The 27,125-nt window shown below is 37.0% G+C and overlaps 1 protein-coding gene and 1 pseudogene across 1 annotated transcript in view; one reads left to right on the top strand and one right to left on the bottom strand.

The window, feature by feature from the left end:
* Window positions 1-11,621: 11,621 nt before the first annotated feature.
* Window positions 11,622-27,125, bottom strand: part of DNAI4 (dynein axonemal intermediate chain 4) — a 99,788-nt gene continuing 84,284 nt past the window's right edge. Inside the window, 3 exon segments of the mRNA XM_002686332.7 lie at window positions 11,622-13,462; window positions 24,473-24,629; window positions 26,631-26,857. Coding sequence (XP_002686378.3) covers window positions 13,400-13,462; window positions 24,473-24,629; window positions 26,631-26,857 — 447 coding nt within the window. The 3' untranslated portion in view covers window positions 11,622-13,399.
* LOC112446098 (uncharacterized) lies at window positions 23,557-23,676 on the top strand (annotated as a pseudogene).

Genomic DNA, 27,125 nt, shown 5'->3' with positions numbered 1-27,125 from the left:
ATATGGTGAATATTGTCAAACCAAGTTTTGAAGTTGCCCTCCCACTCTCGGCCAATTTATATGAACTTTCCTGCCATTTAATTGGTCAATACCTCACTTTAACGATATTTGCTAAGCACATAGGTGATACCATGAAGTTCTGAAAATGAGTTTTTATGATTATTGCTAGTTATTCAGTCATTTCCGAACAGCATCACTTACTATTTAGCTGCATTCATGAGACAACAGGACACTTGGAAGACATCATGGAAAACATGGATTTTAAAAGTAGGCAAGTCTGAGTTTCAATGTCAGCCTTACCCCTTACTGATATAGGGCAAGTTTTAAACATTTTAAGCCTCAACAATCATGTCTATAGGGGTTTCCCTGGTAGCTCAGTTGGTAAAGAAGCCACCTACCATGCAAGAGACCCTGGTTCAATTCCTGGGTAGGGGAGATCCCCTGGAGAAGGGATAGGCTACTCTCTCCAATAATTTTGGGCTTCCCTGGTGGTTCAGACAGTAAAGAATCCACCTGCAATACGGGAGACCTGGGTGATCTCTGGGTTGGGACGATCCCTTGGAGGAGGGCATGGCAACCCACTGCAGTATTCTTGCCTGGAGAATCCCCATGGACAGAGGAGCCTAGTGGGCTACAGTCCTAGGGGTCGCAAAGAGTCGGACATGACTGAGAAATCAAGCACAATCATGTCTATAGAAGGGAAAACCTATCTCATAAGGGTTTTTGTAAGTATTGAAAGCACCATCTATTTCAAAGCAATGAGAATGCACACTTAAGAATTCAGGTTCTCATGTTTTGGGCTTGAATCCTGCTTTCCCACTTGCCAGATCTAGAATCTTAATCTTAATATTTAACATCTCCAAGCATCCTTCACTGTAATATTGCATTGATGACAGTGACTACTTCCTAGAGCTAATGAGATAATGTGTCTCCTGCTTGACAAAATAAACAGTCAATAATTATTGATTGTCTGCTTCTCTTATCATCCAGACAAAGTAGAAAGATAATGTTCCTTTAGAATTCAGGAGTGTTTCTCTGACTAGACGCTTCCTTGTTATCCTTCACCCTATGACTTATGCTAAGTCACTTCAGTTGTGTCCGACTCTGTGCGGCCCCATAGACAGCAGCCCACCAGGCTCCCCCATCCCTGGGATTCTCCAGGCAAGGACACTGGAGTGGGCTGCCATTTCCTTCTCCAATGCATGAAAGTGAAAAGTGAAAGTGAAGTCGCTCAGTCATGTCCGACTCTTAGCGACCCCATGGATTGCAGCCTACCAGGCTCCTCCGTCCATGGGATTTTCCAAGCAAGAGTACTGGAGTGGGGTGCCATTTTTAGGTATGCCTTTATCACCACATGTTTTTATAATAGAAAACTGAATTCATAATCTCAAACAGCTAAATAATGAAATTTCCCTTCCAGGAATCCTCTGAAAGCACTAGCTGTTGCAAAGCTTTTACCTGTACTGAAAATCCTAGAATTTGAGATATTAAAGAATTATTGTCTCCTTCTTTTAGGAAATTGGACAAATAATTATTTAGTTGATTTTGCTGAGTCTTTGTGATGGTGGTAGTATAGTTACTAAGTCATGTCTGACTCTTGCAAACCCACAGACTGTAGCCCACCAAGCTCCTCTGTCCATTGGATTCTTCAGGCAAGAATACTGTATTGGGTTGCCATTTCCTTCTCCAGTCTTTGTAATAGTTGAAAAAATCACTTGAGCCTGTGGATTAAGATCAATTCACCCATAATATTTGTGACATTGCCGTTCTTCTGTAGGGAAGCTAGAGAACATAACAAAATAATCTATGCTGCCACTGGACGCATCTCTGATTCTGAAAAATAGAATACTGTTTCAAAGAAGTGAGGCTTTCTTTGTCTCTCTGGCTGCAGTATAGGTAATGGGTTAAGGGAACAATATTTGAGGCAGGGGAAACAGAAAAAAGCTTTTGCAATACTTTAGATGAGATATAATGGTGTCTTAAACTAAGGTCCTGGTAGAGAGGATGGGGCAAAAGGATAATTAGATAACTGAAGGATTTGGTACTGACTGGGCAACAGAGGCAAGGGAGAGAGCAGCCATAAGTTGTACTTGGGTTTCTGGTGTGCACAGCTGAGAGGTAGAGTGCTTATTTGCTAAGAAAATCACCAAAGGTTCAGGGATGGTTTTGACATCAAGCAGAGCTATCTTATCTTTGATGAGCCAAAACTGCAGCTTACTCTGTGTCATTTGTCAACTCCAGAGGGGCGTCTGCATGACCAAGTCTAATACACTTACATCAGCAATTATCCAGCCATGTATTCCCAACTTTTTCCTTTCTCTGGAGACTTATACAGCTCAACTTGATAAAGCTAGTTTTCACAAAGCACTGCAGTAAAGCTGTAAATCAGTAAATCAGTAAATCAGCGGCTATGGGCTATGCTTCTGCAAAACCCAAAAGAAAATTATTCAGCCAAGGAATGACCCCTACCCTAGATATTCGATATACTCTGTTTTCTCTGAACTCTGCCATCACCCTTACTTGATCTCCTAAGGCTCAAAATAGTCTCCTCTTTTGCCAGCTCTAAAGACCTCATCAGGGCTCTTGCTAATCTGGGATGAAGATGAGAGGCCTGCAAGACCTGAGCTCAGCCTGTGACCAGATGCAGGCAAGCTAACCAGCCATGTCCATTATCCAGGTGAAAAAGCTACTGCCAAGAATGAAAGCCCCAGCTGCAGAGCCTCAAATTCAGGGGCTTACTTTGTTTTCCCCATTTGTGAGTTGACAGAGTAAGATTGAATTACTTAAAGAACTCTTTTGAACTTGAAATTCTAAGTCTTGCTATAATTGGCTGATTCTGTTACTCCCACCCCCAAAACGTTCAGTGGCTCAGCATTACCTGGAGAATAAAATGCAGTCTGGCATTTAAGGCTCTCCACTCAGGTGCCCAAATATGACTCCTTTCATACCCTTCAAGGTCCAATCAGAGAGGAGACAACCCAAATGAAAACTAATCTTTCTAATCTCTTGACCAACAACAGTTTGTTGCTTATGCCTCTAACTAGAGCCCTTACTGCATTTTGTTGGGAAGTTAACACAACTCTTTCTCCTCAGCAGCAGCAGCCTCAAGTTACTATCTGCATGGCTTTGATTGTGTAATGGCTTCTCTGAGCTTTAGTTTCCTCATCTGGGAGGAGATAATAATCTGCACTTTATGTTGTCTTAAGATGGTACCAACTGATATAAGTGAAGCACCTAGCATGATATATGATGTTTAATATATACTCAAGTAAATTAACAATTCATATACAAGAGATCAGAACATGTAATTTTGGGTCACAACTAGCTAAAAAATATAATTTGGGGTCTTTTATGCATAACTCTCAATCTCAAAGTTTATCCATAAATTTGCAGTGTTTTTTCCCCTTCTTGTATTCTTCCCTTTCCTTCTTTCCTCTCCTCTTTCCCACTTATTTCCTCTTTAGAAATAAATTCTAAAAAGGCAGAACCTTAGAGTACTCTTTCCTAAAGTGTTGTCTTCAGGACATGAGTCTTTTCAGATGATTTTTGGAGAAAAAAATACCCCATCACAATATTCCCTTTCCTGAAGATCAGTAAAGCTTACTAATATAGTCAGGGCTCAAACAAGACTTGTAGTTAGGAAACTTCTTTAACTTTGTTTAACTCAATGTTTCACAAATTTATTTGGCTCTAGAAACTTTCACTGTGAAATTGATTAATACCTGGGATAGTCATGAATTACTAGAGTAGATATGTCTCTGTGCTAAGTTGCTTCAGTCGTGTCCAACTCTGGGTGATCCCATGGACTTCGGCCCGCCAGGCTCCTCCATCCATGGGATTCTCCAGGCAAGAATATCGGAGGGCTTGCCATTTCCTTCCCCAAGACATGTTTCTAGTTCCAAGCAAATGGTAGGATTATATTTCTCTGAACTTTAAACTTATTTGTGGCCACGAGACATAGTTTAGCAAATAAAATGTGAGTGGAAGGGACACATGTCACCTCTCCCTGGCATTTAAGGGTCACTGCATGGTTCCCCAGTTCTACCACTCTCCTCCTGCCTTGGTGACCAACAACAATCCTGATGAAGGAATCTGGTCTCTGAGTCAGAACAATATGGATCAGGACCACCTGCTAACCTGTAATGAACAGGTAATATGAAAGAGAAATCCTTATTATTTAAAGCCACTGATATATGGCAATTATTGATTGCAGCAACATCAGTAAAGTAAGATGAATTATTTGGCCTTAATAATTGGCTTTAATTATCACATGCTCAAAATGATCAATTACATGAAGGTCCAGAATTAACATGACCCAAAATTTCAAATTAACAACTAGACAGTGAATTCAGTAAACTTTTCACTTATATACTGCTTATAGAGGAACTGTGGCAAGAATCTTATCCTCTGTCATCCCCTTCTCCTCCCACCTTCAATCTTTCCCAGCATCAGGGTCTTTTCAAATGAGTCAGCTCTTTACATCAGGTGGCCAAAGTATTGGAGTTTCAGCTTCAACATCAGTCCTTCCAATGAACACCCAGGACTGATCTCCTTTAGAATGGACTGGTTTAATCTTGCAGTCCAAGGGACTCTCAAGAGTCTTCTCCAGCACCACAGTTCAAAAGCATCAATTCTTCGGCACTCAGCTTTCTTCTTAGTCTAACTCTCACATCCATACCTGACTAATGGAAAAACCAAAGCTTTGACTAGATGGATCTTTGTTGGCAAAGAAATGTCTCTGCTTTTTAATAAGCTGTCTAGGTTGGTCATGGATTTTCTTCCAAGGAGCAAGCATGTTTTAATTTCATGACTGTAGTCACCATCTGTAGTGATTTTGAAGCCTCCCAAAATAAAAAGTCTGTCACGGTTTCCATTGTTTCCCCATCTATTTGCCATGAAGTGATGGACCAGATGTTATGATCTTAGTTTTCTGAATGTTGAGCTTTAAACCAACTTTTCAGTCTCCTCTCACTTTCATCAAGAGGCTCTTTAGTTCTTCTTCACTTTCTGCCCTAAGTGGTATCATCTGCATATCTGAGGTTACTGATATTTCTCCCGGCAATCTTGATTCCAGCTTGTGCTTCATCCAGCCCAGCATTTCTCATGATGTACTCTTCATATAAATTAAATAAGCAGGGTAACAATATACAGCCTTGACGTACTCCTTTTCCTATTTGGAACCAGTCTGTTGTTCCATGTCCAATTCTAACTATTGTTTCCTGACCTACACACAGATTTTTAAAGAGGCAGATCAGGTGGTCTGGTATTCCCATCCCTTTAAGAATTTTCCACAGTTTGTGGTGATCCACACAGTCAAAGGCTTTGGCATAAGTAAATAAAGAAGAAGTAGATGTTTTTCTGGAACTCCGTTGCTTTCTTGATGATCCAACAGATGTTAGCAATTTGATCTCTGGTTCCTCTGCCTTTTCTAAAACCAGCTTGAACATCTGCAAGTTCACGGTTCACATACTATTGAAGCCTGGCTTGGAGAATTTTGAGCATTACTTTGCTAATGTGTGAGATGAGTGCAGTTGAGAGGTAGTTTGAGCATTCTTTGGCATTGTCTTTCCTGGGGATTGGAATGAAAACTGACCTTTTCCAGTCCTGTGGCCACTGCTGAGTTTTCCAAATTTGCTGGCATATTGGGTGCAGCACTTTCATAGCATCATCTTTTAGGATTTGAAATAGGTCAATTGGAATTCCATCACCTCCACTAGTTTTGTTTGTAGTGATGCTTCCTAAGGCCCACTTGACTTCATATTCCATGATGTCTGGCTCTAGGTGAGTGATCACACCCTTGTGATTATCTGGGTCATGAAGATCTTTTTTGTACAGTTCTTCTGTGTATTCTTGCCACCTCTTCTTAATATCTTCTGCTTCTGTTAGGTCCATACCATTTCTGTCCTTTATTGTGCTCGTCTTTGCACAAAATATTCCCTTGGTATCTCTAATTTTCTTGATGAGATCTCTAGTCTTTCCCATTCTATTGTTTTCTTCTATTTCTTTGCACTGATCACTGAGGAAGGCTTTCTTATCTCTCCTTGCTATTCTTTGGAACTCTGCATTCAGATGCTTATATCTTTCCTTTTCTCCTTTGCCTTTCACTTCTCTTATTTTCACAGCTATTTGTACCTTCCTCAGACAACCATTTTGCCTTTTTGCATTTCTTTTTCTTGGGGATGGTCTTCATCATTGCCTCCTGTACAATGTCACAAACCTCATTCCATAGTTCATTAGGCACTCTATCTATCAGATCTAGGTCCTTAAATCTATTTCTCACTTCTACTGTATAATCGTAAGGGATTTGATTTAGGTCCTACCTGAATGGTCTAGTGGTTTCTCCTACTTTCTTCAATTTAAGTCTGAATTTGGCAATAGGGAGTTCATGGTCTGAGCCACAGTCAGCTCCCAGTCTTGTTTTTGCTGACTGTATAGAGCTTCTCCATCTTTGGCTGCAAAGAATATAATCAATCTGTTTTCAGTATTGATCATCTGATGATGTCCATGTGTAAAGTCTTCCCTTGTGTTGTTGGAAGAGGGTGTTTGCTATGACCAGTTCATTCTCTTGGCAAAACTCTATATTATCATTTGCCCTGCTTCATTCTGTACTCCAAGGCCAAATTTGCCTGTTACTCCAGGTGTTTCTTGACTTCCTACTTTTGCATTCCAGTCCCCTATAATGAAAAGGACATCTTTTTTAGGTGTTAGTTCCAGAAGGTCTTATAGGTCTCCATAGAACCATTCAACTTCAGCTTCTTCAGCATTACTGGTTGCGGCATAGACTTGGATTACTGTGATATTGAATGGTTTGCCTTGGAAATGAACAGAGATCATTCTGTTGTTTTTGAGACTGCATCCGAGTATTGCACTTCAGACTCTTTTGTTGACTGTGATGGCTACTCCATTTCTTCTAAGGGATTCTTGCCCACAGTAGTAGATATAATGGTCATCTGAGTTAAATTCACCCATTCCAGTCCATTTTAGTTTGCTGATTCCTAAAATGTTGACATTCACTCTTGCCGTCTCCTGTTTGACCACTTCCAATTTCCCTTGATTCATGGACCTAACATTCCAGGTTTCTATGCAATATTGTTCTTTACAGCATTGGACTTTGCTACCATCCTCAGACACATCCACAACTGGGTGTTGTTTTTGCTTTGGTTCCGTCTCTTTATTCTTTCTGGAGTAATTTCTCCACTGATATCCAGTAGCATATTGGGCACTTACCGACCTGGGGAGTTCATCTTTCAGTGTCCTATCTTTTTGCATTTTCATATTTTTCATGGTGTTCTTAAGGTAAGAATACTGGTTTGCCATTTCCTTCTCAGTGGGCCACATTTTGTCACACTTTTAATCTATACTTCCATTTAGATTACAGCAATGGCTTCTCACTTGGCCTCACATCCTTCATCAATCCCTTCTCTATACTGCTGCCAGAACACATGATGATTACCAACATTGAAGATTCTTCTATGATTTCCTGTTTTCCTCAGTAAAAAGTAAAAATTCCTTTCACATGGCCTGCAAGACTTTTTTATGATCTGGCAGTGCTCATATAGGTCTTTGATACCCTGAAACTGTAAATGGTCCATCTATAGCAAATATCTGAGTTTTTGGAAAAGTTTGTGTTCTCTACCTTTCTAGGCCTTTCACATACTATTTTCTTCATTTAAAACTCCTTCTACTCCCCTCTTTAAAACTGGTTAACTGCTACTCTACAAGTATCTGTAGAACCAATATTGAAATACCATTTATCTAGATAACTCTGCATAATCTTAAGGATAAAATTTTACCATTCATTTTAGTGATTTTTAAAATGCCCTATCAGTGAGAATTAAGTGAGCAGCTAAAAATATTTTTATTAGTAATCTTAGAAACAGTAATATATAATGCTTAATTTGTATTGACAGAGAATTTTTATTCTTTTTACGTTTGCATTATTATTTTAGGCTTTTAGAAATTGTTAAAGCAATCATCAGAATATGTGTAATAATTTAGAAAATTCACTAAAACTATTATTGAGTTATGACAAAAGGTCTCTAAAGTGTCCTGGGATCATTTGTTCTTCCTGGTATAATGACATCATATCTTTTAACAGCTGGTTTATCCAAAGAACACACAGACAAGGAGAGAGTACATTTTTCATGAGACATTACCGACGCTACCTGAATGTCTCATCAATTTAAAATAAAAAAGCAGTGCTCATTTTATAAGATTCATAACCATGTTTTTAACGGTTCCAATTTAGTGAGCATGTTCTGCTTTCTATTTAACCCAGAACTAGTTTCATGTAAATTGTTAGCCTTTTAGTTTTATCACCAACTGGGTAAGCCAACCTAAGCAAATGAAGACAAATAGCCTAGTAAATGTTCTATGGATCTGAGGGTGGATTTGAACATTGTACTATATCCTGAACAAACAAGACATGAAGCCCAGATGTTGTATTAAGGAACAAATGAGGTCATAAGCACAATCTGTATTTCCCGCAGGAGGAGTTGGGCCTTGGCAAGGACCCAGCCAGCTGCTAAGAGCAAAGAGGTTCTCAGACAAGAAGTGGGGATGTGGTCTGGGATCATCGAAGTGAGAACGACTATTTCTGAGGACCAACTTCACACCAGGTATCTTGCTAAGTGCTTTATGCTGAAGGAAAACTGCTCCAAATTGTCAGCAGAATACAATCTCACAAGAAGCAGCAGCAATGCTCACCCAAAGAAAGTGATCATAGATTTGTTTATACCTTTTGTCTTAAGGGAGAAGATGCATTTTATCTTGTTGTAGACAAAAAAGACCTTTGATCTATGTTTAGCAGCTTTCAAGGCTCATTTTATAAGTTTTCCACCATTAAAATATTCTTACCCTCTGTGATATTGAGACATTTTGTTAGGATGTTGAAGAAGTCATATTTAAGATATTAGATCATGTTATAATATAGGGAAAGCATGGCCAACACTTCTTACATTCATGTGATAATTCATTTACTCAGCAAATAATTGTGGTAATAATTTCCCTGTGGAGGTGCTGTTCTAGGTGTTGAACATACAGAAGTGAGCAAAACATAGTTCCTGCTCTCAAGGAGCTTACAGTCTAGGGAGGAGGCAGACACTATGCAAATGACCACAGAAATATTTAGCACAGCAGGTATGAATCTCAATTCAGAAATTCAGGAATCCAAGGAAAATATTTTCTATAATTCAGTTTCTAACTTTCATTTCACTCACCTGGCAGAAATAAACAACACACCAAAAAAAGTTAATGTTAGTATCTCTCAGAGTTGGTTTTATTCCATTTCCAGGGCATAATTCTAGCATTTTACTCTATGCCAAGGCCCATCTATCATCAAAGTGCTGCTTCTTGCTGGGTCATTAATCATCCTCTGTTGCTGGTTTTTCAGTTCCAGTGTTTCTTTGCTGTTTCTGCACATCATTCATCCCATGGAGAATGGTTTTTTGAGGTTGCCTACGGTCCCTCCTAGATCTTACTACTTCCTGAACAGTACTTTTCAGAAGTAGAACATTGGCCCCTGCTGCTTTATGAATCCACAGGTCTCTCTCTTTTCTTCATTCCCCTCCCTCTCCAGCCCTGAACATTTCCCTTCACATTAAAGATATTTGGAGCAAATTTAGCCTGGCTGGGTGGCAGGTCCTACAGGAGGGCACCCCAAAGTGTTTCTCCTGAGAATATGAGGTATGAACTGAGATCTGAAGTGTGAGTGAAGAGCTAACACATTGAAGAGGAGTGAGGAGCGAGGAGAGTGCTTCCAGCAAAAGAGGTCCATATGGCAAGATCTAATGACAGGGGATAAAAACTGAGAAAAACTGCTTTATTATTTGGAGATAAAACCTTAATTATAGAAGAATACATACTCTTTTATGTTTTGGTGTATAAGACCTCAGAAAAACCATATAGGCATGAACCACTGACTACACAATAGTGGAAAATGTACAAGAGCTGTTCAAAGCTTTAGGTTTAAGTTCAAGTCTCTAAGTGAAGCTCAAGTTGCCAGATATATGGTCTTTGGCAAATGATATCATCTCTTTAAGCCTTAATTATATCATCTGGAGGGCTTTCTAGGTGGCTCAGCAGAGAAGAATCCACCTGCCAATGCAGGAGACACAGTAGACAGGGTTTGATCCTTGGGTAAGGAAGATCCCCTGGAGGAGGAAATGGCAACCCACTCCAGTATTCTTGCCTGAAAATCCCATGGACAGAGGAGCCTCTCAGGCTACAGTCCACAGGGTCTCAGAGTCAGACATGACTGCGTGACTGAGCATGCATGCACATATCATCTGGAAAATACAGATTATGATAATAATACAACTTCTTGTTCCACCTGTCTCATAGGATCACTGTAAGGGTATAATGTGACAATGGACTTGAAGTTGTTTTGCAAAATGCAAAGAACTTTAACATGCACATTGTTACTGGGTTGATAGCAATCTATTCACAGTAGGGTGCAACATTTTGAGAGACTCCTACTGGGACAAAGTAGCAAATACTAGTGTTTTATCTCTCATTTATAATTGTAAGTAACTACATAGAGGTAGGGTGCTAGAGAAGGAAATGGCAACCCACTCCAGTGTTCTTGCCTGGAGAATCCCAGGAACGGGGAAGCCTGGTGGGCTGCTGTCTCTGGGGTCGCACAGAGTCAGACACGACTGAAGCGACTTAGCAGCAGCAGGGTGCTAGAGAAGACTCTTGAGAATCCCTTGGACAGCAGGGAGATTACACTAGTCAATCCTAGAGGAAATCAACCCTGAATATTCATTGGAAGAACTGATGCTGAAGCTGAAACTCCAATACTTTGGCCACCTAATGTGAAGAGCCGACTCATTGGAAACAACTTTGATGCTGGAAAGATTGAAGGCAGGAGGAGAAGGGGATGACAGAGAATGAGATGGTTGGATGGCATCACCAACTCAATGGACATGAATTTGAGCAAGCTCCAGGAGATGGTGAAGTACAAGAAAGCCTGGCATGCTGCAGCCCATGGGATCACAAAGAGTTGGCTGTGACTGAACGACTGAACATCACTACCAACACCACCACCACAGAGATGAACCTAATGAACATACTAAGTATGATGTACAACTATATACTAGCAAATACAATCTTCCTTTCTTCCCTACTCAAGTTGGAAGAGCAGCTAACAATTTACTCTCAGAACTCTCAGTAAGTTCTTCATGGCACATGCCTATAGAGAATGACCAAATGAAATGATGAATACCTAGCACAAAAGCCTAAAGTTAGCCCAGTCACCACTCCTTCCTTAGGCCCTTAACTAGGATAAAATGAGTTGGCTAACAATTCTTAAAATTTTATGGTAAACTCTACAATATATCAGGAAGTGCACATTAAAACAATAATGAGGTATCACTACACATCTACTAGAATGGCCAATATTTGGACCATGAAGATACCAAAGCTGGCAAGAATATGGAGCAATAGGAACTCTCATAAATTGCTGGTGGGAATGAAAAATGGTATAACCACTTTGGAAGACAGTTCAGGGCTTTGTTTTTTTACAAAACTAAATACACTCATACCATATGATCCAGAAATTGTACTCCTTGGTATTTTCTCAAAGGAGCTGAAAACTTATTCTACATAAAAACTTGTGCATGGATGTTTATGGCAACTTTAATCATAACTGCCAAATTTTTAAAGCAACCAAAACGTCTTTCAGTTGGTGAATGACAAACTGTGGTACATTCAGACATTGGATATTATTCAGCCCTAAAAAGGAATGAACTATAAAGCCATCAGCAGACATAGAAAAACCTTAAATTCATATTATTACATGAAAGAAGTCAATCTGAAAAGGCTATGTATTGTATGATTTAATACAATGGAATAGATTCAGTTCAGGATCAGTTGCCTAGGATCCGAGAAGAATAAAATGGCTTTGCTTTTCATTTAGGCCTGATGAGCAATGAGAATAGAATATGTGAAAGTTTTCTAAAATATAAAATAAAAAGAGACACATTTTTTCAATTACATTTTTATTTTGTTATACAAAGTTTTATGGAAAGTCCAAACCTTAAAAAAAAAAGACAAGAATTAATGACTTAAACCAGTAGAAAATTTATAATTTATAAATCCTAATAACCTGAACATTTATAATCCTTATAACCTTATCTAAGCTTTCAGTCCACCTAAAAATTGCCTTTCTTTGTCTAAAGGATGGCTCCAAAGAAATGAAGATTGTGAGTGGATACTCGTAAAAGGTAATTCCCACTGTTGCACTGATTCCATCCTGTTTTTAATATATATTACTTTTCAGACAGTTTAGTGACTTTCAAGTGCCTTATGCTCTCCTCTCCACTTAGAATGCTTTATAGAACAGGCTATACTGCCCTATGGTCTCAGTTTACAAACACCAGGACTTTTTAAAACAAACAGCTTGGGACTTTCATGGTGGTCCAGTGGCTAAGACTCTGCGCTCCCAATGCAGGGGGCCTGGGTTCGATCCCTGGACAAGGAGCTAGATCCCACATGCAGCAACTAAGACCCAGTGCAGCCAAATTAAAATAAATAATTGATTTTTAAAATTTTGAGAAAAAAAAATAAAACAAACAGCAAGGAACACACTGTTGCGATCTATATTTGAAGGAGTTGCTGCCTCCCACTCCTATTTCTATAAGGTTGCTTTAGAACTGTTCACAAAATAACATCCCAATGGAAACTATAGATCAGGGACTCTCTATATTTTATCTGGGCCTACTTAAGTCTGGGCTTAAAACCCAGAGCAGATTCTGAAGGATGCAGAGAAGAATGCCCTGATGTATCCCAGACTAATTCTTATCTCTGAATTGGGAGTGTGATGCTTGCTGGCCAAACAATGCAATTCTGACATTGGCTGTCATGTCTTTTGCCAGTCAAATAGTCTAACTCAGTTCTATAGCTGTACCTCTCCGATCTAAGAGTATAAAGTTCTTATTTAAAATTGGGTATGAATATCCAATATTCTCATAATGCTAACAGCCGCATAATTTATAAACACTGGAAAACAGAGTTTGGAAAGCAGAAATTTAAGAGTGTGTGGACCTTTTGTCTTAATAAAGATTCTGTTTTAAGTAATCCTAATACTTTACAAGCTTTGCTTCTAAAGGAATAACAATTTCTAACCTATTTGTATATTTTATAAGTACATATGTGTACTTATAATGTCCTTGGAATATGATGAAGAAAAAGAATAGAAATAAATTTCAAAAATTAAGAGAAATACAGTGAAACTCTTACAGTTAGGTCAAATAATAAAACTAATCACATTTATCTGAAGTAAAAGTTCATAAATTTATATTAAATTTAGATGGAGGTTATACATCAAGTAGTGTTTTCTAGAATCAAAATCCCAGCTTACTTCATACAAACCAGATATTGGTTATTAAACATTGTTCTACTACTGATGATGAATTATGCTTTGACTTGACTTGGGCCCAAGCAAAGTCACTATTACATCTCCCTGAAAAGAAAAAAAGTTACACAATTAAAATGCAATAAAATACAAATTAAGAGGTAAAGTAGTGTTTAAAATGCCATTTAAAATTTATAAGCTAGTGATATACATATAAAAAGCATCCAGTAGGACTATAAAAGGAAACAAACCAAGTTAAATTTAAATAATAACATTTACTTCCTAGTATGAATTTGCTCTTTCCTTTGAGAGGCTCTCTTAATGAAGTTTGATAAACAATTTTATAAGGATTCAGTAAAGGGCCAATTTTGGTAGCTCTTGTTTAGCTTTAGTGCTTAATCCTCTGTTTTTTCATCCGTAAAATCACTTTTAGTCTTAATGGTATCTTAAGCTCTTTGTTGATCTGTAGTGTTTCATTAAAGAGAGTAAAACATCTGAATTTCTGTGTGGATTGGTATTTCATTTAATAATAATGATCTTTGTATCAAAGGGGTAAATGAAACCAAAGACGGGAGGTGAGTTTTCAAGAAAGACACAGTAAAAAGATGGGAACTTGAAGCAGAAGGCTAGGATTTTCTCTATCACATAGAAAAGTTGATCCTGAAGAAATCACTGATATCTGGGAATCTTAGTTTCTTTAAATGCATAATGAAAATATTAACATCCAGTTCCAAAGATTGTTGTAAGAGATGATTGAGCTAATGTCGTTGAAGGTGTTTTATAAGCTGCAAAGAGTTATAAGCACCATGGATAATGTCATGTAAGTCAATTCCTATCTTTTATCTTATACTATCCTCTCTTCAGCACCTCCCTATCCTTTTAAGCTCTGACACACCAAATCAATTGCTAAACTGGAGAGGGTGGGACAAACTGAGAAAGTAGCACTGATATATATATATACAATGCATGCATGCTGTGCATACTAAGCCATTTCAGTAGTGTCTGAATCCTTATGATCCCATGGACTGTAGCCTTCCAGGTTCCTCTGTCCATGGGATTCTCCAGGCAAGAATACTGGAGTGGTTTGCCATGCCCTCCTCCTGGGGATCTTCCCAACCCAGGGATAGAACCCACGTCTCTTATACCTCTTGCATTGGCAGGCAAGTTCTTTACCATTGACCCACAAGGGAAGTCCACAATATATACATACCATTGTGGCTCAGCTGGTAAAGAATCTGTCTGCAATGAGGGAGACCTGGGTTCGATCCCTGGGTTGGGAAGATCCCAAGGATAAGGGAAAGGCTACTCACTCCACTATTTGGCCTGGTTGGGAAGATCCCATGGAGAAGGGAAAGGCTACCCACTCCAGTATTTTGGCCGACTCTATACAAAAAGTCGACGTGACTGAGCGACTTTCATACACTTGACTATCACACTATATATACAATATCATGTATAAAATAGATAGCTAGTGGAAAGCTGCTGTATTACACAGGGAGCTCAGCTTGGGGCTCTGTGAGGGGTAAGATGGGGGGTGGGAGGGAGGCTCAAACCTACCTAGATCTAGTTCAGTCTCTCACTTGGGCAGATTAGTAGATCATTACTATAGCTTGTTCACAGTTTTATTTTAGTGCCTAAAACAGACCCTGTCACATAACACATGCTCAGTAAATATTTATTGCATGAATGGTCTATCTTTTCTGCCTTCAATGTCTCTCAACATTAATTTATATATATATATATATATATATATATATATATATACACACACACACACACATATATATACATACATACACACCCGTGTGTGTATGTATGTGAATGTGTTTGTATTTTTGAAGATTTCACTTCTCTTTTTGTTTTTCTCTTAATTTGGGGGAAAAAATGTACATTCAAAAGTATTGAGGAAAAGATGCAAGCATTAGCATACTGAAACATAAGAACAGAAACAGTATTTAGGAGTGATTCTCTACAGGCTGCTTCCAGAAAAGGAGTTGGTTCATGCCACTGAAATTGGCTTCTGCCAAGTGCTTAAGCCATAATTCTGTTCAATGCAAGACTTAGGCCCCCAGCAACCAAGCCCCAGTGCACCAAGAGAGGAGCTGGTGCTTCAAACAACAGTAAATGCTAATGTGGTGGTAAGTCCTGTTAACATCCAGCTACGTCTTAAACTTGTAACTGAAAGATTTGGACCCCAAGCTCCTGTTCATGTCAGGCACCAGGCTGATGCACCACCATGAACATGAGCTCTGAGTCAGTAGGATAGGGCTAGAGCCAGTGTCCCGCCATGTCCTATCACAATGATATTCTGACCCTTGGTCACATTGGGAGGGTCCAGAGTTTCAGAAAATTATGTCACTTAAAACCTCCACAGCCCTTTCTCCTTCTGTGCAAGGCCAGAGAAAGTGATGGGCAATGAGAAGATGAGCAGGTGTTGTGGTCCTAAAGTTGCTATTGATCCTTTCTCCATGGGTTTCCCTCAATGAACCCTGTTCCAGTACACTCGATGCATGGGCTGTCTGGTACTTAGCCTTTGTGAACTACATATTTCCCCTAAATCAACAAATGTCATCTTTGCCTTGAATATTTTTTAGTAAAATAAATAAAACTTTAATGATGAAGTTCTCTTTGTACTCCTCTCCAATTCTATTCTTCCTTCACCTTTCATTTCCCAGAGGCAGCCTTTATCATAAATTTGGCATCCATATTTCCTGTATGATGAAATCATATGACTTGCAAAATTTTGATTAACTCTTGGTTAAAATTAACAGAGAAATTGTAGGTCATAATGTTACATGGTAAGATATCTTTATGGGAAATAATGGTTTGACATTAATTACTTTGAGACTTTAAATTACTATTATGATTGCAATTCTTCACTGAAAAGCTAAGGAGGAAGTGTACCAGTTAAGCTTGTGGTCAGTTATAATTAACATAAAATCTGATTAGTGATTCTTTGTTTAATTTCTCAGAAATATAACCTCTTGAACCTTTAAAATTCAATGGCCAAAAAGAATGAAAAACTTATTTGTATTAGGAAACTGTATTTATTTACTAAGGTATGAAATATATTTGTTAAAAGAAAACTTTTGCTTACCAGCATTGAAATCATTCACATACACACCCCTTCCCCACCACACACACACACACACACACACTCGTTTTTTGAAAACATTCAGACTCTCTGATCTTAGCTTTCTGCTTACAGAGTATGCTGCTCAAAATAAAAGATGTCTCTAACTGATTGAAATCAAAACACAAAAATGAAAATTTTCTTTCACTTTCTAATCTATATTCTTTTCTTTTACTAACTATATATATAACAAGTAAAGGACATAATTTTGAGTTGTGTGTCTAAGTAATATTACATAAATCATAACATATTGTATTTACCTTCTGACAATTTGCTTTTGTCATGCAACACTATGTTTTTTAAGATTTGTTCAAAATTTGTCAAATTGACATATTGAAATATATATCAAACTTCTGTATTATAGTCATTTATGTGATTATGCCATATTTTATTTATCCAATATCCCACTGATGTTCATTTAGATTGATTCCAATTCATCAATATAGAAACAAGGCTGTTATGAGTGTTCTTTTCTCATTAGCACATCTTTCAGACCACTACCAAGAAATTGAACAAAGCCCTAGGAGATATACAGAATCCAAACAAATGTCATTTAAACATCTAGAACAATTATAGTTCTACAAGATAGGAAAACTGTTGTAATTTAGAATTAATGACACAGTCAGTAAATGAATTGAAATGAATCAAGATGCAGCAACACATTCAGAGTTGCAGACTTCCAAGAAAACATGTGATATGCAGGTAATATATAACCAGACTTGAAGAGAATGGGCTTTGAGACACCTCCATGTGGAGGGTGTTGACAAAACACTAAAACAGGGCTCAGCATGTAGCCAAGGTAGTCGGGAAAATGCCCTTGAACATCTACTATCAATATGCATCTAGGCCAGCTGAGAAAATAATCTTCAAACCACTTGGGATGTTTCACTCATTTCTTTATTGGGAAAACATGTTTGCCCTGAGAAGAATAAAAACTGAGTATAGACACAATGCAGCAAATTAAACAGGTAATTATAATATTTTTGGATTAAAGCATTTGTACATGCTTGGTATTTTAAATATTCATTATATATAAAAGGATTTGTCATATTTGATTATCTAACAAATAAGTGATTCTAATGAAAATTACCTATAATGTAATTAGGTAATTGATTTAGACTTGTAATCATAGATTGAAATATTATTAATTTGTAAAAAGCATTGGAACATTTAGGAAAATTTAAGATTAAGCATATTCAATATTTTAAACTTATTATATTAATAGGAATTTCTTAAGTATCTGAGATTTGTTTGCCCTAAGACAATTGAAGTATTTAAAATCCAATATATTAAATTTATAAATGTAATTTAAAAGATTCAAAGAAACTTAATTTTTACAAAAACTCACTTAAAAGTATTTATTAAGCTTTCCTAGACTTAGAATAATAAAATATATAATCTAAGACTTTAAGGTGAACTAAGACTAAATTTTTTTTAAATTTTGTAATGTGAATGTTTTAAGTGAACCTGAACTGAGTTATCATCTCTGTCTGAAAGGAACATTAAAAAAAACTCATATTGCCACCTTATATATGTGCCTTAGTACATATGTGCAAGAGGATCTCATGGTATCACTGGCTTACATGATATCTGAATTTTCAGTTTTATTGAATTGCTCTCCAAAGAGGTCATGCTAATTCATATTCCCATGATCCCTGCATAAGAATTCCTAGTTCTCTACAACTCTGCTAATGCTTGATATTAACTAATATTTTAATTTTGGTAAACTTGATCAATAGGAACTGATATCTTGCAAAATTTTAATTGCACATTTCCTCATTATTCATGAGAATGAATGTAGCTTTTGAAGTTTATTTGATAATTTACTTTCCTCTACTCTGAGTTAATCAGAGAAGGCAATGGCACCCCACTCCAGTACTCTTGCCTGGAAAATCCCATGGATGGAGGAGCCTGGAAGGCTGCAGTCCATGGGGTCTCTAAGAGTCAGACACGACTGAGCAACTTCACTTTCACTTTTCACTTTCATGCATTGGAGAAGGAAATGGCAACCCACTCTAGTGTTCTTGCCTGGAGAATCTCAGGGACAGGGGAGCCTGGTGGGCTGCTGTCTGTGGGGTCACACAGAGTCGGACACGACTGAAGCGACTTAGCATAGCATAGCATACTCTGAGTTAACATTTTATATGCTGCCCATTTAAAAAATTGAGTGATTCTTATTGTTTTGTAGGAGTTTTTACATACACTGGATATTAAATGTCTTCCATATATCTTGGAAATTTCTTATTCCAATCAGTTGTTTTTAACTTGGAATGTGAAATCCTGGACAGAAAATATGAATTTTGACAAAATAATTATACAAAAAATAATTGAGATTTATAGAGAGTTTACTATGTGCCAGTAACAGTTCTAACCACTGCTGCTGCTAAGTCACTTCAGTCGTGTCCGACTCTGTGCGACCCTGTAGACGGCAGCCCACCAGGCTCCCCCGTCCTTGGGATTCTCCAGGCAAGAACACTGGAGTGGGTTGCATTTCCTTCTCCAATGCATGAAAGTGAAAAGTGAAAGTGAAGTCGTTCATTTGTGTCTGATTCTTAGCGACCCCATGGACTGAAGCCTGCCAGGCTCCTTTGTCCATGGGATTTTCCAGGCAAGAGTACTGGAGTGGGTTGCCATTGTCTTCTCCTTTCTAACCACTTTGTACATATTAACTCATTCTTTTTTTTTTTTTTATGTAGCAGACTTTATTAAACATTTAAGAAAGTGTTTGGAACAAGTCTGCCTGACAGATATTAAAACAACTTGAAATATAAACACCAGGGTACCTAAAAGGCCATGCTTTCCTTTCCTTTTTATTTTTTTTAACCGTTCTCACCTTCCAGACTGAAACATTTTCATTCTTTCTAACAACCTTTGATTCTAGTGCCAATATTATACCTATTTTACAAATAAAGAAAAGGAAAAAATTTGAAAAAAATTAGATTTGGGGTGGTCATTTTTTAAAAATCTATCCTGACTTTAAATTATTAACACATTACCCTACATTTTCTTTTAGGAGTTTGTTTATTTTCCCCCATAGTCTTCAATCCATTTGCCGTTCACTATTACACAAAATGTGAGATGGGGGTTTAATTTTTTCCCCCTTTGTCACTTCTGGAATTGTAAACCTTAAATACCTTTTAGTCATCTGTATGAAAGTGAAAGTCGCTCAGTCCTGTCGGACTCTTTGTCATCCCATGGACTATTCTCCAGGCCAGAATACTGGAGTGGGTAGCCTTTCCCTTCTCCAAGGGATCTTCCCAACCCAGGGATCGAACCCAGGTCTTTGGCATTGCAGGCGAATTCTTTATCAGCTGAGCCACAAGAAAAGCCCAAGAATACTGGAGTGGGTAGCCTATCCCTCCTCCAGCAGATCTTCCAGACCCAGGAATTGAACCAGAATTGGACCGAGGTCCCCTACATTGCAGGCGGATTCTTTACCAACAGAGCTATCAGAGAAGCCCTGGTAATCTATATAATAAAGATCAAATTCCTTAACTTGGCAGTCGTACATTTTCTGGTCCTAAATGGCCTGACTGGTCCTTTTGTTGCTCTTTTCTCAAGCGATCTCTTTACCAGTCAAAAAGTCTACTCACAATGTCCTTAAAATGCCAAGTTCAGTTCATTTCAGTCACTCAGTCCTGTCCAACTCCTTGCAACCTCATGCATCACGGATGGCAGCATGCCAAGGACCTCTTCAATTCTATATTTTTGTTCAAGCCTTTCTCTCAGTCTAGAATAACAGTTCTACTCTCTTGTCTACAGGAAAAATCCTGATCCTCTAAAACATTGTTGAAATTCAGTCTCCTGTGTGAAAGCCTTCCCCAGAGCATTCTTATTTTTTTTTTCTTCTTCCTATTCTCCTTTCAAAAGTCAACTATTTTCCTGCTCTGTGTTCCTATGGGAGTTTGTTTATTATTTTGTTATTACCCGATTGTGTTTCTTAAGCACACATTGTGGTTTCTTTCTTAGAAACCATATGTCTTTTGTCTGTAGGTTTGTTCATTCACACATCTATTCAACATTTGCTGAATGTCTATTATGTGCTAGTGCTATGCTAGATACTTGAATATAAAAGTTTCAAACAGCTCAAATTAGTAAGATGTGTATACAAAATATTATAATTTATATTGACAAATTATTGTAGCATTTGATCGGTACTAGATAAAAATACATGTGATGAAAAGAATCGACATGCTAATGCTTACAGATTTCCCTCCAACCACTACACCAACATATACTAATAAAAATTTTGAAAAAATTCAAGCCCCCCTTCCCTACTGCCCCCAGTTCAGAGCTTGTGGACAAGTTCTTAGCACTGAAAGAATTACAGAGACAAAAAAGGATGGATTCAGGCCTTGAGTTTATATTTAGGATTTGAGAGCTATGGGTGGAAGAAGCAAAAGGAATACTATGAACTATATATTTGGATTCATTTTAATGTTTTTTTGAAATACTTAAATAAATAGAATTCTCTTTTAATTTCTTTTGGCTGTTGAGCTGTATATCTTAAACAAGGTTCACTATGAGCACAAACATCCCCATCCTGTTAAAATATCTTGTACTCAATGTGTAAGAAAATGAAAATATTAAAATAGTTTATATCTTGGAAAAAATAAGGCATTAGAGATGCATTCCTCAGAGCACACTCAAACTATTTTGTAAGGAGACCAATGCATTTATACAATTACTTGATGTACTATAATGACTTGTAAAACAGACAAGTATAAGACTAAAATTCCCTTATGATCCTACCTTTAAGAAACAATGCTTCTAATATGTGATTTTTTTTCTCTAGCTTTTCAATGCGTATTTATTCAAAAGCATTTATTGATAACTACTATAAGCCTGGCTGCCGTCTATGGGGTCGCACAGAGTCGGACATGACTAAAGTGACTTAGCAGCAGCATAAGCCTGACACTGTACTAAGACGTAGCCCAGAACAATAGAGACAAATTCAGTGTTTATGTAGAGCTTATAATCTAGCTGTGGGAGATGGGAAATTAACAAAATCAATCAATCAAAACTCCAGTATTCTTCCCTGGGAAATTCCATGGACAGAGGAGCCTTGCGGTCTACAGTCCCTGGGGTGTCAAAGAGCAGGACACCACCGAGTGACTGAGCGCACGCGTGCACACACACACATACACACACACACAAAGACCAGTGTTATTAAGAAAATTAGTCATGGAAGAGTATTGAATAGGGAGTGTGGGGGAGAGTAGAGGCTGCAATTTTAAATAAGGTGGCCAGTGAAGACTTCACTAAGAAATTTGACATTTGAGCAAAGACTTGAAGTGAGTAGAGGATCAAACTGTGTATAAAGTCCCAAGCAAGCTAGTATGTATGTATGTAAGTAAGTATTTTCTGTCTGCTTGTTTGTTTATTTATAGTCCATATGGCTGGGTAAAACTCCACCTCTTACATGTAACCCAAATCTAATCAGCACTTCTGACTTGCCTAGTCATATTTCCCTCTGGTTGGATATTTAGATGGTTCCTTTTCCTTTTTTTTCTTTCCTTTTCTTTTTTGTCTCATCCTATCACAAAACATGCTATAATTTCTTAGATTGCCTTTATGAATATTTCTGTAAGATAGAGTTCCAAAAGTCAACAATTCTGGTTCAGATTGCCAAATTGCTCCCAAAGAACTTACACTAATTTTTATTTCAACTGTCAGTATAAGAGAGGACCTATCTTACCAAATGTCTGTCAGTAATAAGTAGTCCAATTAAAAGAATTTCTGTTAATTTGATATATGAGAATTCTATTAAATGAATGCTTTTCATTTAACTTAATTAAATATTTTTTGTTAATGAGGTTAAATTTTAAAATATATTTACCAGCCATATTTTGTGAATGACTGTTCCTGACCTCACTCACCCTTCTATTGGAGTCTTAGTATTTTTTCTTATTGATTCATGTATATTTTTAATATTGTTAACATGTTGATATATTCATGGTAATATTTACTAGTTCATTCCTTAAACTAGAAATCTAAACATAAACAGAAAAAAACTGAAAAGCTATCTTGAAAATAATGGACATCTATTAGTGTGTGTGTATATATATATACATGTATATAGATATATATGGAGAAGGCACTGGTGACCCACTCCAGTACTCTTGCCTGGAAAATCCCATGGGCGGAGGAGCCTGGAAGGCTGCAGTCCATGGGGTCGCGAAGAGTCAGACACGACTGAGCGACTTCACTTTCACTTTCCACTTTCATGCATTGGAGAAGGAAATGGCAACCCACTCCAGTGTTCTTGCCTGGAGAATCCCAGGGACGGGGGAGCCTGGTGGGCTGCCGTCTATGGGGTCACACAGAGTCGGACACGACTGAAGCAACTTAGCAGCAGCAGCATACATATATATACATGTATATATATACACACATATATATACACAATGGATTATTACCCAGAAATTTTAAGAAAGTGAAATTCTGCAATTTGCAACAACATGGATGTATTTGAAGGGTATTATGCTTAGTGAAGTAAGTCAGAGAAAGACAAATACTATATGTTTTCACATATATGGGAAATCAAAAAAGAAGATGAATGAGTGAACGTAACAACATAGAAACAAGACACAGATACAGAGAACAAATCAGTGCTTACCAGTGGGGAGAGGGGAGGAGAGAGTAGCAAGATAAGGAAAGGGGATTACGAGGTACAAATTACTAGGTATAAAATAAATAAGATACAAGGATATAATGTATAGCACAGGGAATATACCCAATATTTTATAATAACTTTAAATTAAGTATAATATATAAAAATACCAAATCACTATGTGATTTAACACTATAAATCAAATTTACTTCAATTTAAAAAACTTGTAAACAACAAATAAGCAAAAAATATATATATAATATTAAAAATAGTGGGCATCTAGTGATGCTGGTTTACTTGTCAAAGTTTTATAACAAAGCTTTGATAGCTGAAGATCAGAGTTAGGGAAGAGGATAATGTCAAACCAGTAGAAACAAATGGCAACCTTAGGAACACTGGAAAACATCTAAAAATATTATTTCCAAAAAAATTTAAAAATAAAAATATTATTTCTTTTTGCAGCCAGTTAGGCTGGCTGTGCTCTTCCTCATAGGGCCCCAGTGTGCAATCTCTGCAAACAGCAGCCTCCTTGGCTATTGCCTGTACAGGTTGCCCTAAGGGATCTTGGAGACAACTCTTTCTACTGGACCTTCATGACTGGCATGCTGTTCTGCCTAGGCTCCAGACAGGTATGCTTGGTGCCTGGGAGCAATGGCCAGAGTCATACGGCCATCCACACCTAACAGCAGAACAATAAGCCTGTGATTGAGGCCCTCCTCAGAGCCAAGTTCAAGTTCCCTGGACACCAGACGATCCACATCTCCAAGAAGTGGGGATTTACTAAGTTTAATGCAGGTGAATGTGAAAACATGGTGGTAGAAAAGCGGCTCATTTAGATGGCTGTAGGGTCAAATATATCCCTAATCGTGGCCCTCTGACAAATGGGTCCTGCACTCATGAGAGCCTTGGCACTGCCCCTCCTTACTCATGCTTACCCATAAATTCTACTTTCTTGACAAAAATAAATAAATAAAAATATTATATCTTGTAAAAGTCTTTGAATATTTGCAGAGAACAGTCACAACCATAAACTAGGGACAGTTTTAAATTATTTCATATAATATTTATAATTATTCTGCTCAATTCATTTTGATATTTGGCAAAACTAATACAATTATGTAAAGTTTAAAAATAAAATAAAATTTAAAAAAAAAGAACAAAAAAAAAAGAACGATGTTTTCATTTAACAGATAAAGACTGTGAGGCTCAAATAAAATAAGCCTACTAGGCACCATGCCACTTTGGGACTTATATATATCTTTCCACTGTGCCACACTTCAGATATTTGAGAAGTGTAAATCTCTTGTATGACACAAAACTACAGCTGAATAAAATCATAAAATGACATAAGATTTTGACTTTCAAGTCTTACCCTGTTAGAATCCAAAGTAGTGGGCATATTTTTTAATTCATATACAGCAACTTGTCCATCGCTATCTCCCACCAGAAGGCAATCTGTTTGCTTAGCAAAAAGAACAGTTGTGAACTTGATTCCAGGGTTAGCAACATTGACAATCAGAGGGTCCAAACTGTAATGAAATATTATATTTGTAAATTTAGTTATTGTTAATATATTCTTTTTACATACAGACTAAGAAGACCCTGAGATATTTGTGATTTCATGTAACAAAAACTAAAAGCATCTTTGTGTGTTTCCAAAAGCAAAATAACTACTTCTCACCCTTTATTCAATCAAAGCTTTCATTCTTTCAATAAACTAATTTCAATGAAATAAATTAAAGTATTCACAATTAAGATGTGAACTCATACTTTAAACTCCTGTGATGATTAATTTTATGCATTAATTTGGCTAAGCTGTGGTTTCCAGTTGTTTAGTCAAACACCAGTCTACACACTGATGTGAAGGTATGATATGATTAACTTAAATCAATAGAATTTGAATAAAGCAAATTATCCTTCACAAAGTGAGTCGGCCTCATCTAATTTGTTGAAAGCCTTCAAAGAAAAGACTGAGGTCCTTGAAACTGAATAAATTTCTGCCTCTATATTGCTTTGCACTCAAGACTGCAACATGGACTCCCCTGATGGAAATTCTGGCTTGTTACACTGTCAAGCAAACTTGGGAACTGCCAGGCCCCACAATCATATAAGCCAATATTTTTAAATCTCTCTCTCTCTTTCTCTCTCCCTTCCTCCCACCATCTCTATTTTATGGGTTCAGTTTCTCTGAGGATCCCTAGTACAACTTCTTAAATAATAAATGTCTTTTAAGGGAAGGATGTTTTGATCCAAATGAATCCCTAGACCATAAGTGAATCTGAACAATGAATCTTGTTTTAGATTCATTGAAGAATGAATCTTCTTCAGTGAAGAACAAGAACCTTCTCAGCTCTTACTCATCCAAAGCAATCCATTGGCATTCTTATAAAAGAAGCAGTAACTTGCATACTTCTTCTGAAGAAATTTTGCCTGGGAACTACAATTTTACTAGGAAAAAAAAAAAAAGAGATGACACTCCTTTAAGTGACCACTTTCTATGTTAGTCATCTCATAGACAAAAATATATTGCTTTGTGTTGTACTCCTTGAGTTTTTGGTTCAAATTGTTTTATAGAATGAGTCGTGAAAAAATTTTAAAGTTACTAAACTATTAATCTCTAGGAAAAAATTTGCAATTATTAATAAACCCATTGAATTTTATATCATTTATTTCAAACAAGAATGTATTTCCATGCTTCTCTTCCTTAATAACTTGCCTAAAGGTCACAATATTTTCTAATATTGAAATAATGATTGAAGAAGTAGAATCATTAAACACAATTCCAGCACTTTATAAACTTTCATATTAAAAAGGACGGTCTATGGCCCTCTAATAACTTTGATGTAACACTTAAAGAAAAAAATTTTAATTAAACTGCATGTTTCTTCAAATATGTTTTAAAATGAGGTAAGAGAATAAGTAAATATCATAAAAAATACTTATTTTGCTCCCTTTATCTTACTAATAAAAGGTCTTCAGTTAAGAACAATCAGAAAAGTGCCTCTCTGCATTCTTCCATAAACCAGACAATGACAAAGAATTCAAGGTAGTTATGATATCCTATATCAGTCTATAAAAATTTGATGAGGGACTACCGTGGTGTTTCAGTGGCTAAGACTCCATGCTCCCAATGCAGGGGACCTGGGTTCAATCCTTGGTCAGGGAACTAGATCCCACATATCACAACTAAGTTTGCATGTCACAACTAAAAGATCTTACATGCTACAACTAACATCTGATGCAGCCAAATAAATAAATAAAAATTTTTTTTAATTGAGGAGATAGAGTAACCCATTTTCATTCAAATATTTTTAAACTATTAATACATATGATGTAGGTAATTAATATATTATCCTGGCACATCACTTTATTCATAAAGGACTCTCACAGTATGAACTATTACTTGTTTTAAAGTAACTACAGTTCTCTCTAACCAATGTCAAAACCATCAAGCATCATTTAGATGGAACTGCAATTATCTTCTACTTTTATTATCTACAATTATCTTCAAGAAAAATGTTAATATTTACGTGCTGATGTGAAGGTCCCAAATCTCCACTCTGCTCTCATTTGCAGCTGCAAATATGTAGGATGATTTTGGAGACCAGGCAATATCATAAACAACATAAGTAGTTGGATAAAAACTCAAAAATGGTTTGAGATTCTCATGTTGCCATATAATAACACCCCAATCAGCAGAACAGCTTAAGAAAACATCATGGCAAAATGGGTTCCATGCTATTTTATACACTGGTCCCTAGGATTAGAAAAATAAATTAACATATATTGTAAGTAGTATCTAATGTCTTATACTTTAAATTTGACCAACAAACTTAAAATGCTCAGATTTCTAAAAGCTTTATACACCATGCATTAATGTGTAAGTATTATCTTAGCTAAGAATACTAGGTCAAAGTTGAATCTCTTCCCTAAATTATGGCATACAGAAGCATACAAATATAGTTGCTATAGTACTTACTAAATATTAATATATACTATAGTATTTAAAAATATTTAGGAATATT

Source organism: Bos taurus, chromosome 3 (assembly GCF_002263795.3).
Source record: "Bos taurus isolate L1 Dominette 01449 registration number 42190680 breed Hereford chromosome 3, ARS-UCD2.0, whole genome shotgun sequence".
Lineage (NCBI taxonomy): Eukaryota > Metazoa > Chordata > Mammalia > Artiodactyla > Bovidae > Bos > Bos taurus.
The sequence above is the reverse complement of the archived record's forward strand: the minus strand, read 5'-3'. Positions and strand labels throughout refer to the sequence as shown.